Here is a 13,132-nt window from a genome sequence, read left to right on the forward strand (position 1 = left end):
ATTGAAGTGTGTATCAAACTGGTAGCCCTTTGCATTAGTCAGTAGCCAAGAAGTAGCTCTTGCTTTCAAAAAGAAGATAATCGGTAGAAAATAGATGGATGGATATATTTACCTGTGTATAAATACTAATTTGTACTCACTCTGAGGTCTTATTCATGGCTGAAGTTGTTTGTTTTTCTGACGCAGACATTGATTGCAGCCACGCCTCCTTCTCGTTGACAACGAAGCCAAAATAATGCCGTCAGAACTAATAAATAAGAGAAACAGAACTGACAATTAGTCTGACACCAAACAAAATAAAACACATTGACTTCACATCCATTATCAGAAAGAAAAATACCTCATGGGCTTCACAAACTCCGAGGTAATAAAGTTTGTTTCCGAGACTCCATTGACGTCTTCTGTCAAATGTTTGCTGTGTCATGCTGCTTCCTTTGTTCCGTCACCTGTTAATTGTCCCCCCAACAATGTGACCAAACCGGAACCAAAAATATATTCCCCTCCAATTGACATGGTTTTCTAACAAAAATAAAGTTAACATATACTTGCATGAATTAAACAAAGTAAATACATATTTTAATCACATTATATGTAAATATGAACGTATACATTGTATTTATTTGTTTTGTTTTTTAATGTTTTAGTGTTTTGTTTTTAATGTTTTGTATTGTGTTTTTATATGTTTAATGGATCTTAAGGTCTGCAATAAAGATTGATGATGATATTTATTATAACCAACTATGACATTATATAACATACAATGTGTGGTAATGGAGATCCATCTGGATTCATTCTAAACATTTCTTCACAAAAAAAAAGAAATCTTTAACATCAATATTTATGAAAAAAATCTAGCTGTCAACACCGAATATTGCATTGTTGCATTTCTTTTCAAGTTTATGAACTTACATTCATATTTTGATGAAGTATTATTCAATAAATATATTTATTAAGGTTTTTTAAATTGTTGCTGTTTTTTTAGAATATTTAAAAAAAATCTCACGTACCCCTTGGCATACCTTCAAGTACCCCCATTTGAGAACCACTGGTCTAGAGTGCACCCCGCCTCCTGCCCGAATGCAGCTGAAAGAGACAAGCGGTAGAAAATGGATGGATGGATATACAATGTGCTTCTGTCAGCAGCTATAATAATAATGGATTAGATTTATATTGCGCTTTTCTAAACTCTCAAAGGGCTTCACAAAGAACAGAGAACTCATTGATTTCATCCATTCATCCATTTTCTACTGCTTGTCCCTTTTGGGGTCAGTGGAGCCTATCTCAACTGCATTCGGGCGGAAGGCGGTGTACACCCTGGACAATACTTTTGCGAGATCTCGTAAAAGTTTTTTTTTCCTATGTCAGTGAAGGAGAAGGAGATAAATAAATAAAGAATGAATGAATCCATCCATCCATCCATTTCCTACCACTTGTCCCGTTCGGGTCGCGGGGGGTCACTGGAGCCTATCTCAGTTGCATTTGTGCGGAAGGCGGTGTACACCCTGGACAATAATTTTGAGAGATCTCGTAAAAGTTTTTTTTTTTCCTATGTCAGTGAAGAAGGCGATAAAGAAAGACTGAATGAATGATTATTCAAAATAGATGACTACATTCGTGGAATTTTCCATCCATCCATCCATTTTCTATCGCTTTTCCCTTTTGGGGTTGCTGGAGTCTATCTCAGTTGCATTCGGGCTGAAGGCGGCGTACACCCTGGACAAGTCGCCACCTCATCGCAGGGCCAACACATACAGACAACATTCACATATTAGGGACCATTTAGTGTTGCCAATCAACCTATCCCCAGGTGCATGTCTTTGGAGGTGGGAGGGGCCTATCCCCAGGTGCATGTCTTTGGAGGTGGGAGGGGCCTATCCCCAGGTGCATGTCTTTGGAGGTGGGAGGGGCCTATCCCCAGGTGCATGTCTTTGGAGGTGGGAGGAAGCAGGAGTACCCAGAAGGAACCTAAGCAGTCACAGGGAGAACATGCAAAGTCCACAGAGAAAGATGCCGAGCCCAGGATTGAACCCAGGACCTTCGTATTGTGAAGCACATGCACTAACCCCTGTCGCACCGTGCTGCTTGTTTAATGCATACAATGACAAACAAATAGGCTTATAAAGTCAACTGTCTACTGGTACTTTAATACTACTGTAGTGGTACTTTAATACTACTGTAGTGGTTCTTTAATACTACTGTAGTGGTACTTTAATACTACTGTAGTGGTTCTTTAATACTACTGTAGTGGTACTTTAATACTACTGTAGTGGTACTTTAATACTACTGTAGTGGTTCTTTAATACTACTGTAGTGGTTCTTTAATACTACTGTAGTGGTTCTTTAATACTACCGTAGTGGTTCTTTAATACTACCGTAGTGGTACTTTAATACTACCGTAGTGGTACTTTAATACTACCGTAGTGGTACTTTAATACTACCGTAGTGGTTCTTTAATACTACCGTAGTGGTTCTTTAATACTACCGTAGTGGTTCTTTAATACTACCGTAGTGGTACTTTAATACTACCGTAGTGGTACTTTAATACTACCGTAGTGGTACTTTAATACTACCGTAGTGGTTCTTTAATACTACCGTAGTGGTTCTTTAATACTACCGTAGTGGTTCTTTAATACTACCGTAGTGGTTCTTTAATACTACCGTAGTGGTACTTTAATACTACTGTAGTGGTACTTTAATACTACCGTAGTGGTACTTTAATACTACCGTAGTGGTACTTTAATACTACCGTAGTGGTTCTTTAATACTACTGTAGTGGTACTTTAATACTACTGTACTGTAGTTGTTTGCATCGTGGTTTTTTGGGAGACAGCCAAGCATTCATTAAAATTGATTTCAATTATTTTTAAGGGGCTGAGCTGCTATAAGATACGAGTTTTCGCGTTACGAGTTTGGTCGTGGAAAATAATGTGCTCGTAAGTTGCGATAGCACTGTCCACGTGAAGTCCGCCTTAGAGCCTATCCCAGCTGCACTTTGGCGGAAGGCAGGGTACACCCAGGACAAGTCGCCACAGATGACCAGGGGCGGCATGGCGTAGTAGATAGAGCGGCCGTGCCAGAAACCTGAGGGTTGCAGGTTCGCTCCCCGCCTATTGACATTTAAATCGCTGCCTTTGGTCGGAGGGGCCGTAGGTGCAAACTGGCAGCCACGCTTCAGTCAGTCTACCCCAGGGCAGCTGTGGCTACTGATGTAACTTACCACCACCATCGTGTGAATGAATGATGGGTTCTCACTTCTCTGTGAGCGCTTTGATTATCTAATAATAGAAAAGCGCAATATAAATCTAATCCATTGTTATTTTTACCAGAAGTCTAACAAAATTTAGCAATGAGAGTCTGATTTTTATAAATTTTTTAATTAAAGTTTAGCGACTTTTAAATATTAATCCAACAACGGAAAGCTTACAGTGAGACACAACGAAGGGTCTACCTATACAATGTAATGTAATAATATAATATAAAGAAAATATATATATATTTTTTTAAAGAAAATGATTAATTGCTTTAATCATTTCTGTCTCCACAAACATCAGTTATAGACAGTGGTTTAAATAAGGGCTAAATAAATTCAGATTAATAAAAGAAAACGAACACTGGCACTTAAATACTTTATTTGCTGAATATGAAAGCCAACACCAGTAAAAAGAACATTGAGACATAAAAGAGCAGCCTGAAGGTGAGGAACTACATGAAAATTAAAACAAGACACCATTATATAGAAAATGTATCAACTATCTTTAAATGTTATAAAATATTATTCCAGAATAATTAAAGTCATTTTGACCTATTGTTGAAAATCTTCCCTGTCGACCTAAAATGTTTGAACACCATTGAATAACAATGACATTTCATATTTTTAACCCTCGGGGGACAAAGACTGATATTTGTCTTCTTTCAGTAAATATTGGCTGTATTATTTTTATTGTTGTCACTGTATTATACTTGATTTCACCTCAGGGGGTTTATGTTACATTTTTTTAATTGCAATGTCCAATTCTTTCACAGGTGTACAGTACACTGGAAGTTATTTGACAATAATGTACATATAAGTCTTTATTGAATTTTTTTTTGCTCAAATAAACTTTGGCCCTAAACAAGAACACCAAACATGTAATGTTTTATTTCATTTATCTTAACATTGTGAAGGCCTTTTGATCAAACAGTTTTTAACTAGTGTAAATTTGCACATGATGATTTATTTTACTACGTTAAACCTGTGACATTATCCGATTAAAAGGCCTTCAAAAGATAAATATTTTTGTTTAGGACTGAAGTTTAATGAAAAAGTTGAGCAAAAAGAAAAAAAAAAAAATCCAAAATGTTTTGTAAGCGCTTTAAAAATGTACTAACTTTTATGTCCCGTTTTGTTTGAAAGACAATTAAAACCAAATGTCCCCAGACGGTTAAACTACTACCCAAACACGCGCGCGCACACACACACACACACACTGACATGTTTTAACATTTGTATAAAAGCGCAAATGTTGTAATGCAAAATAACGCCTCTAAGGGATTGTTGTGCTCACAAGATTATTTGTGTTTGAGGATTTAGGGCTCAGGAGTTCATATATTGCACTAACATATAAAAATGAGTGGTCTTCTGAACATTTGCAATCTGGTGAGTTCACATTAGAATTTAGTAAAAAAGTGTATCCCCCAAAAAGTCAAGAGTTGGGAGAAACAACGAGGGTACATAAAAAACACTTTAATCAACTAACTCCCAAAATGTGAGTTCTCTACTATTTAGTGTGTGAATGTTGTCTAAAATGCAACTAAATGCTAATGAGAACAGTGTAAACGGCTTCAAACCTAAATGTAGAGTCCATCATCAAGCATCTTACTGGAAAGATGGCGAGACTCTCGGTCGCTTCCTCTCCTCTCTCGGTCGCTTCCTCTCCTCTCTCGGTCACTTCCTCTCCACTCTCGGTCACTTCCTCTCCACTCTCCTCTCTCTTTGTGGTCCTCCTCCTTCCCTCTCTGAAACTTCTTGCGGGTGCTCTCGATTCGGGTTCCTTGTCTTTCCTCAGCGCTCTCCTCTGCTCTTTGGTGGTGACTCTTGGGGTTGTCAGATGTCCTCTCCTCCCCATGCTCCCTCTGGCTGCTTTCGTGGCCCCAAAGCGAGTCCCGAAGCGACTCCCGATGAGACTCCCGGTGCGACTTCCAATGCGACTCCCGATGAGACTCCCGATGAGACTCCCTCCTAACTTGGCTTTTCCCCTGCTCTTCCCTCGTCTTCCCCTGCTCTTCCCTCGTCGCCACCTGCTCTTCCCTCGTCGCCACCTGCTGCTTCGCCGGTTCCCGCTCCAAGGAGTCGCTTCTCTCTTCGCTGGCTCCGGTGTCTTCTCTGCTTCCTGTCATTTCTTTCTTCCAGTCTTTGAGTCCCTTCTCCCAAAACGCCTTCTTTCGACTGTCCTTTGAGTCGCATTCGTTTTTGGCAGGTCCTCGATCCAGATTGGCAGACTCGCTCCCATGCGTCCTGGAGCTCGCGCTGTCTGGTCGTCCTGTTGGATTCCAAGTCATTCCTCCGTCTTCTCTGTGGCTGCGTTCCTTTTCTGGATTCTTGCTCCTTTTAGAGTCTCCAGTCTTGCTGGGAGGTTCGTTGCTCTCTTTTGTTTTCTCAACAGCCTTTTTACGCCAACTTGTTTCGTCTTTTTCCCGTTTCTCTTTCCAAGCTGCGACTCGGTTCTCGGTCTCTTTGTCCTTCTTCTTTGTCCCCTCCATCTTCTTCTTTTCTCCTGACTCCTCCTCTTTTTCCTCCACCTTTTCCTTGATGCTTCGAGTTTCCTCATCCTTAATCCTCTTCTCCTCCTCAATCTTCTTGTCCAGTTTCTCCTCTATAATGTCCAACTCCTGGTCCAGCTCTGCCAGCTTATTGGGATCCGACTCCAGGTCGTCATCCACTTCTACCTCCACCTCCTCAATCTCCTCGTACTCCTCCACCTCGATGCCATCCATGGTCTTCTGCAGTTGCGTCTTGACCTTGTTCATCTCCAGGAGGCCGTCTTGCAGCTCTTTGCACATTTCCCTGATTTTGGAGGCAAACTTGGTTTTGGCACCTTTGCGGAGCTCGTGGGAATCCTTGGCAAGGAAGAAGACGTCGAGCAGCAGGAAGAGCGCCGACATCACCCCCGTGGTGACGCTGATAGCCTGGACGGCCTTGGCAGCGCCACCCGCCGCACCCAAGACCTGCACGGTGCTGATGAGCTTGTCCGTGTTTATCATGAGGGCTTTACCGGCCCGGCCACCCTCCTTCATCACATGCTTGATGTTGTGGTTCAGTGCCTTCTTGCTGGCGCTCTCGCAGTACTTCTCAAAGTCCCACTCCTGCAGCGTGTCCATGCCCGCCTGCACAAACTCCAAACATTCCCGGATGTCATTAATTTCCTCCTGGTAGGCCTGGATCATCTTTTCTATCTTCTTGCGGTCCATATTGGAGTGGACCGCGTCCGTGATGTTGGCCGTAGCCGAGGTGATGCTGCCCGCCGTGGCCACGCCGATGCCTACCGCCGTGACGATGATGGAGGCGCCGAAGGTGAATGGCGCCAGGATGAGGCCCGTGATGGTGGCCAAGCTGCCGGCCACGCTGGCCACGCCTCCTCCCACCGCAACTGACACGGTCTTCTTGTGGAATTGGTCAGCGCTGTCGGCCACGGCCAAAAGCTCAAGAATGGATTTCTGCAAGGTCGCCCCCCGCTGGTTGAAGAGGTGCACAAACAGACGTGCGCCCATGTAGACGCGGTCAGCTGCCTCCTCCATCGCTCTGCAGGGAGGAAGAGGACGCTCATTGACCACTTCATTAGACACACCTATAATCCACGTACATCTGCTCCTCGTCCTCTTGGAAATTGGCTGTCTCGTTCCATGTGGACCAGCCTGGAGGACAGGAAATAGATGTCATGCGCACCAGACAAAGGTTTTACAATTAAAGCCTGTGATGTCAAACTTCACCTTCTACATTGTTCCACCAATCCAACAGGCCGTCGCTCTCCTGCAGGGAAAACATGGCAGTCTAAACACACACAGGTATATTGCAATGCACACACACACACACACACACACACACACACACACACACACACCCCTGAGTCGAGCAGGTTGCCATCAGTCGGGAATGCTGCCATCTCCACCGGCTGGACCTCCACTGTGCTCTCCTAAAGATAAATCAAAAGAGGAAAAGGATTAAAAAGTGGAACATGTTTATGCCTGACTTGCTTCCACGAGTGGTTGTCAACAAAAGCGGGACCGACATTAAGCAGCTTCCACTTCCATAAGTGACCTTTAAAGTCCTACTGAAAGCCACTACTAGCGACCACGCAGTCTGATAGTTTCAATGCTAAATATTAACATTGCAACACACGCCAATACATCAGGTTTAGTTTACTAAATTGCAATTTTAAATTTCCCGCGGAGTTTCTTGTTGAAAACGTCGCGGAATGATGATGCGTGCGCGTGACGTCACGGACTGTCTGTCAGGAAATATTAGCGCAGCACCACTTGTGGCTAAAAGTCGTCTGCTTTAACCGCATAATTACACAGTATTCTGGACATTTTATTCTCTATTGTCGAGGCGGCTGATTGGAGCTGTGGCCGCAAGGTTGTTGGTGCCTGTCGTGGCGGTAATCCCAGAACCCGTTGGTGGAAACCAGCAGTGAGGGATGCCATCGAGCTGAAGAAGGAGTCCTATCGGGTTCTTTTGGCTCATAGGACTCCGGAGGCAGTGGACGGGTACCGACAGGCCAAGCGGTGTGCAGCTTTAGCGGTCGCGGAGGCAAAAACTCGGACATGGGAGGAGTTCGGAGAAGCCATGGAAAACGACTTCCGGACGGCTTCGAAGCGATTCTGGACCACCGTCCGCCGCCTCAGGAAGGGGAAGCAGTGCACTATCAACACCGTGTATGGTGCGGATGGTGTTCTGCTGACCTCTGTTGCGGATGTTGTGGATCGGTGGAGGGAATACTTCGAAAACCTCCTCAATCCCACCAACACGTCTTCCTATGAGGAAGCGGTGCCTGGGCTCTCCTATTTCTGGGGCTGAGGTTGCTGAGATAGTTAAAAAACTCCTTAGCGGCAAGGCCCCAGGGGTGGATGAGATCCGCCCGGAGTTTCTTAAGGCTCTGGATGCTGTGGGGCTGTCTTGGTTGACAAGACTCTGCAGCATCGCGTGGACATCGGGGGCGGTACCTCTGGATTGGCAGACCGGGGTGGTGATCCCTCTCTTTAAGAAGGGGGACCGGAGGGTGTCTTCCAACTATCGTGGGATCACACTCCTCAGCCTTCCTGGTAAGGTTTATTCAGGTGTACTGGAGAGGAGGCTAAGCCGGATAGTCGAACCTCGGATTCAGGAGGAACAGTGTGGTTTTCGTCCTGGTCGTGGAACTGTGGACCAGCTCTATACTCTCGGCAGGGTTCTTGAGGGTGCATGGGAGTTTGCACAACCAGTCTACATGTGCTTTGTGGACTTGGAGAAGGCATTGGACCGTGTCCCTCGGGAAGTCCTGTGGGGAGTGCTTAGATAGTATGGGGTATCGGACTGTCTTATTGTGGCGGTCCACTCCCTGTATGATCAGTGTCAGAGCTTGGTCCGCATTGCTGGCAGTAAGTCGGCCACGTTTCCAGTGAGGGTTGGACTCCGCCAAGGCTGTCCTTTGTCACCCATTCTGTTCATAACTTTTATGGACAGAATTTCTAGGCACAGTCAAGGCGTTGAGGGGTTCCGGTTTGGTGGCTGCAGGATTAGGTCTCTGCTTTTTGCAGATGATGTGGTCCTGATGGCTTCATCTGGCCGGGACCTTTAGCTCTCACTGGATCGGTTCACAGCCGAGTGTGAAGCGACCGGAATGAGAATCAGCACCTCCAAGTCCGAGTCCATGGTTCTCGCCCGGAAAAGGGTGGAGTGCCATCTCCGGGTTGGGGAGGAGACCCTGCCCCAAGTGGAGGAGTTCAAGTACCTAGGAGTCTTGTTCACGAGTGGGGGAAGAGTGGATTGTGAGATCGACAAGCGGATCGGTGCGGCGTCTTCTGTAATGCGGACACTGTATCGATCTGTTGTGGTGAAGAAGGAGCTGAGCCGGAAGGAAAAGCTCTCAATTTACCGGTCGATCTACGTTCCCATCCTCACCTTTGGTCATGAGGTTTGAGTTATGACCGAAAGGACAAGATCACGGGTACAAGCGGCCCAAATGAGTTTCCCCTACTGGTTGGCGGGTCTCTCCCTCAGATATAGGGTGAGAAGCTCTGCCATCCGGGAGGAACTCAAAGTAAAGCCGCTGCTCCTCCACATGGAGAGGAGCCAGAGGAGGTGGTTCGGGCATGAAAAAGGGATGTTTTTGTCATGAAAAAGGGAGTTTTTTGTGGTTGGTGCACTATTTGTAAGTGTATATTGTGTTTTTTATGTTGATTTAATAAAATATTTTTTTTATTTTTTTTTTTTTATAAAAAATTATTCTGCGGCCCGGTACCAATCGGGCCACAACCCGGTACTGGGCCGGGGCCCGGTGGTTGGGGACCACTGATCTTAGTGACATGCACAAAAGTGCACTAATAGCTTGTTTTAAAATGTCTCTGACAATCTTGCACTTTCTGTTTTGGAAATGACATGAATGTTTGTGCCACTGCTTAATAACTGTTTAATAAATACAGTTTTGGTCAATTGACTTAGTTGTGATTTCTCTCTCTGCATGAAAGTTTAAAAGTAGCATATATAAATGCAGTATGAAGAAGAATGTTTGAATGTAGACACATAGAATCATCATACTGCTGTGATTATATGCATCAAGTGTTCATTCAAGGCTGAGGCTAAATACCGAGATACATATTGTGTATCTTGATATGGCCTAAAAATATTGCGATATTAAAAAAAGGCCATATCGTACAGCCCTACGTCAGTGAATATGTCCATATATGGTAGAGATTTATCAAAGGAGCTTTGCACGAGTCCGCTATTGTGCTCCGATGCTGTAGCCAATAAGTTCCATCTTTTTACCTGTCCTCCTGTTGCAGGGCTCGTACATGCACATGTTGCCATTTCTAATACAAAGTAGCGTATGGTTCTAACTTATATCTGTCAGTACTCTCCATGTGGAAACTCTAAAAAGTATAACATGGATGACGGGGAGAAGATGCTGTCAAACTGGAGGCACGTAAATAAAACCACCCACAAAAAGGCACATCCTGGAGCATACTTGCCAACCACCCGAATATTCCCGGGAGACTCCCGAATTTCAGTGCCCCTCTTGAAAATCTCCCCCGGGGCGAGCATTCTCCCTAATTCCACACGAACAACAATATTGGGGGCGTGCCTTTGAGGCACTGCCTTTAGCGTCCTCAACAATCTCTCGTCTGCTTTTCCTCCATTCAAACAGCGTGCTGGCCTAGTCACATAATATATGCGGGTCTTACTCGCACATAAGTGAATGCAGGGCATACTAGGTCAATAGCCATACAGGTCACACAGAGTGGCCGTATAAACAACTTTAACATTTGTGGAGAGGCGGAGCTGACGGTTTAACAGACAGGCAGGGCACGCTGGCGGCGAGGAGGCGGGGATGGCGAGCGAGTGGCGAGGCGGGGCGTGCCGGGAGTGACGCCACAAACGAGATCAGGTCTGTGGATCGCGCACCTGGACACGATTAACGTATCTCCTCTCGCTGTATAAAAGGAGAGATGGAGGAGAGAACGAGGCTGGTGATGGTGCGGAGCAAGAAAAAACACATACAATGACGGAGACGGAGACAAGAAGAGGCGGACTGAAGTACGTGCTACTGAAAAGCAGACGGCGGAGCGAGCAGCAGAGGGAGACGCAGTGGAAGAGCGAGCCGACCGCAGACAAGCTCGTGTGGGAAAATAAAGTAAGTCAAACGTGCTCGAAGTCATGTCCTTCCTCGGTGGTCCATGGAACCCGCGAGACGACGGCTTGAGACCGTCACAACATTGTTTCAAATATGCGCCACTCTGTGAACTCACACCAAACAAGAATGACAAACACATTTCGGGAGAACATCCACACCGTAACACAACATAAACACAACAGGACAAATACCCAGAAGCCCTTGCAGCACTAACTCTTTCGGAACGCTACAATATACACCCCCACTACCACTAACCCCATCTCCCGAATTCGGCGGTCTCGAGGTTGGCAAGTATGTCCTGAAGATACGAAAGACAGAGGTTCGAAAAAGGTCTGTAAAACCTAATCCATGAAAAATTTCCACCAAGGAACCACCATCACATATTATGTAGACCACAAGGAGGTGTTTTGAATGTGGGGAAAAAAATCATAATATGACCCCTTTAAATGTGTTTCCATTGGTTTCCATGGGAACAATTACTCTTGCTAACCTGGGCTGGGGTCAACTCCTGCAGCTCCATACTCTCCTCAATGATGGCCATCTTTTCTTCCGCCTGTGGCGCAAAAGCAAAAACCAAAAAAACAAAACGTGAATGTTGTAGACCGGACATCTTGTGGACTTCCTCGAACATTTCTAAAGAAGACATCAACGTTCATCTTTGCTCATGATGATGACTAGGGAGTGTCTACCTGTGATGATACGTTCAGTTTGGGTATCCTGGGAAGAGTTGTTTTGATTCGGAACGATGTGACCTGAAGGAGGCGTTATAACGACACTGAGATCCATCCGGCAGAGAACTCTTTGGTCAATCTGTCGGAGCAAACACTCACTCTTCTTTTCTTTTTGATGGTCTTCTTACGTTTCAGACCGCCTCCTACTGGTGGCTCTGACCCTTCGTTGTCCTGGAAGCATGAAAACTTTGTCACCATAAACTTTATTAGCATCAAAACCTTTGTTATTATAACAACTAGTTAGCATCAACAACTTTGTTACCATGACCAATGTAACTCGTAAGCATAAAAACTTTGTTAGCATCAACAAAGTTGTTATAATGAGGTCTCTTTTAGCGTAAACAATGTTGTTTGCATTAACAGCTTTGTTAGCACAACAACGTTGTTAGCATGACATCTCTTTTAGCATAAACAATGTTGTTAGCATTAACAGCTTTGTTAGCAAAACAACTAGTTAGCATCAACAACTTTGTCAGCGTGACAACTTGTTACTGCAACCGACTTTGTTAGCATAACAACTTGTTACCATGACCAATGTAACTCGTAAGCATAAAAACTTTGTTAGCATCAACAAAGTTGTTATAATGATGTCTCTTTTAGCACAAACAATGTTGTTAGCATTAACAGCTTTGTTAGCATCAACAACATTGTTAGCATAACATCTCTTTTAGCATAAACAATGTTGTTAGCATTAACAGCTTTGTTAGCATAGCAACTAGTTAGCATCAACAACTTTGTCAGCGTGACAACTTGTTACTGCAACCGACTTTGTTAGCATAACAACTTGTTACCATGACCAATGTAACTCGTAAGCATAACAACTTTGTTAGCATCAACAACGTTGTTAGCATGACATCTCTGTTAGCATAAACAATGTTAGCATTTAAAGCTTTTTTAGCATCAACAATGTTGTTAGCATGACATCCCTTTTAGCATAAACAATGTTGTTAGCTTTGACAGCTTTGTTAGCATAACTATTAGTTAGCATCAACAACTTTGTTGCCGTGACAACTTGTTACCACAACCGACTTTGTTATTATAACAACTTGTTACATCAACAACTTTATTACCATGACCAATGTAACTTGTAAGCTTAACAACTTTGTTAGCATCAAAGACGTTGTTATAATGATGTCTCTTTTAGCATTAACAGCTTTGTTAGCATCAACAAAAGTTGTTAGCATGACATATTTTTTAGCATAAACAATGTTGTTAGCATTAACAGCTTTGTTACCATAACAACTAGTTAGCATCAACAACTTTGTTAGCGTTACAACTTGTTACCACAACAGTCTTTGTAAGCATAACAACCGCGTTAGCATTAACAACGTTGTTCAAATATATTGAACAAAAATACAAACACACCATGTTCGTCTTTGCTCCCATTTTTCATGAGTTGAAGTCAAAGATGTAAAACTTTTACTGGATACACAGAAGACCTATTCCTCTCAGATATGGTTCACAAATCTGTCTAAATCTGTTTTAGTGAGCGATTCTTCTTTGCCAAGATAATCTATCCTACCTCAAATATTAAGA

At 43.9% G+C, this 13,132-nt stretch overlaps 1 protein-coding gene across 10 annotated transcripts in view; it reads right to left on the reverse strand.

Annotated features, from left to right (window-relative positions):
• Positions 1-3,612: 3,612 nt before the first annotated feature.
• The window catches only part of LOC133567954 (dentin sialophosphoprotein-like), a 62,877-nt gene continuing 53,357 nt past the window's right edge, over positions 3,613-13,132 (reverse strand). For all 10 annotated transcript variants that reach the window (XM_061919594.1, XM_061919590.1, XM_061919595.1 and 7 more), the window contains 7 exons: positions 11,696-11,767; positions 11,555-11,617; positions 11,356-11,418; positions 7,098-7,169; positions 6,967-7,006; positions 6,840-6,891; positions 3,613-6,778 (listed from right to left, as the gene is read on the reverse strand). In XM_061919594.1, coding sequence (XP_061775578.1) covers positions 4,828-6,778; positions 6,840-6,891; positions 6,967-7,006; positions 7,098-7,169; positions 11,356-11,418; positions 11,555-11,617; positions 11,696-11,767 — 2,313 coding nt within the window. In that variant the 3' untranslated portion in view covers positions 3,613-4,827. The remainder of the gene's footprint in view (positions 6,779-6,839; positions 6,892-6,966; positions 7,007-7,097; positions 7,170-11,355; positions 11,419-11,554; positions 11,618-11,695; positions 11,768-13,132) is intronic.

The sequence above is a fragment of the Nerophis ophidion genome, linkage group LG14 (genome assembly GCF_033978795.1).
Source record: "Nerophis ophidion isolate RoL-2023_Sa linkage group LG14, RoL_Noph_v1.0, whole genome shotgun sequence".
In the NCBI taxonomy this organism is placed as follows: domain Eukaryota; kingdom Metazoa; phylum Chordata; class Actinopteri; order Syngnathiformes; family Syngnathidae; genus Nerophis; species Nerophis ophidion.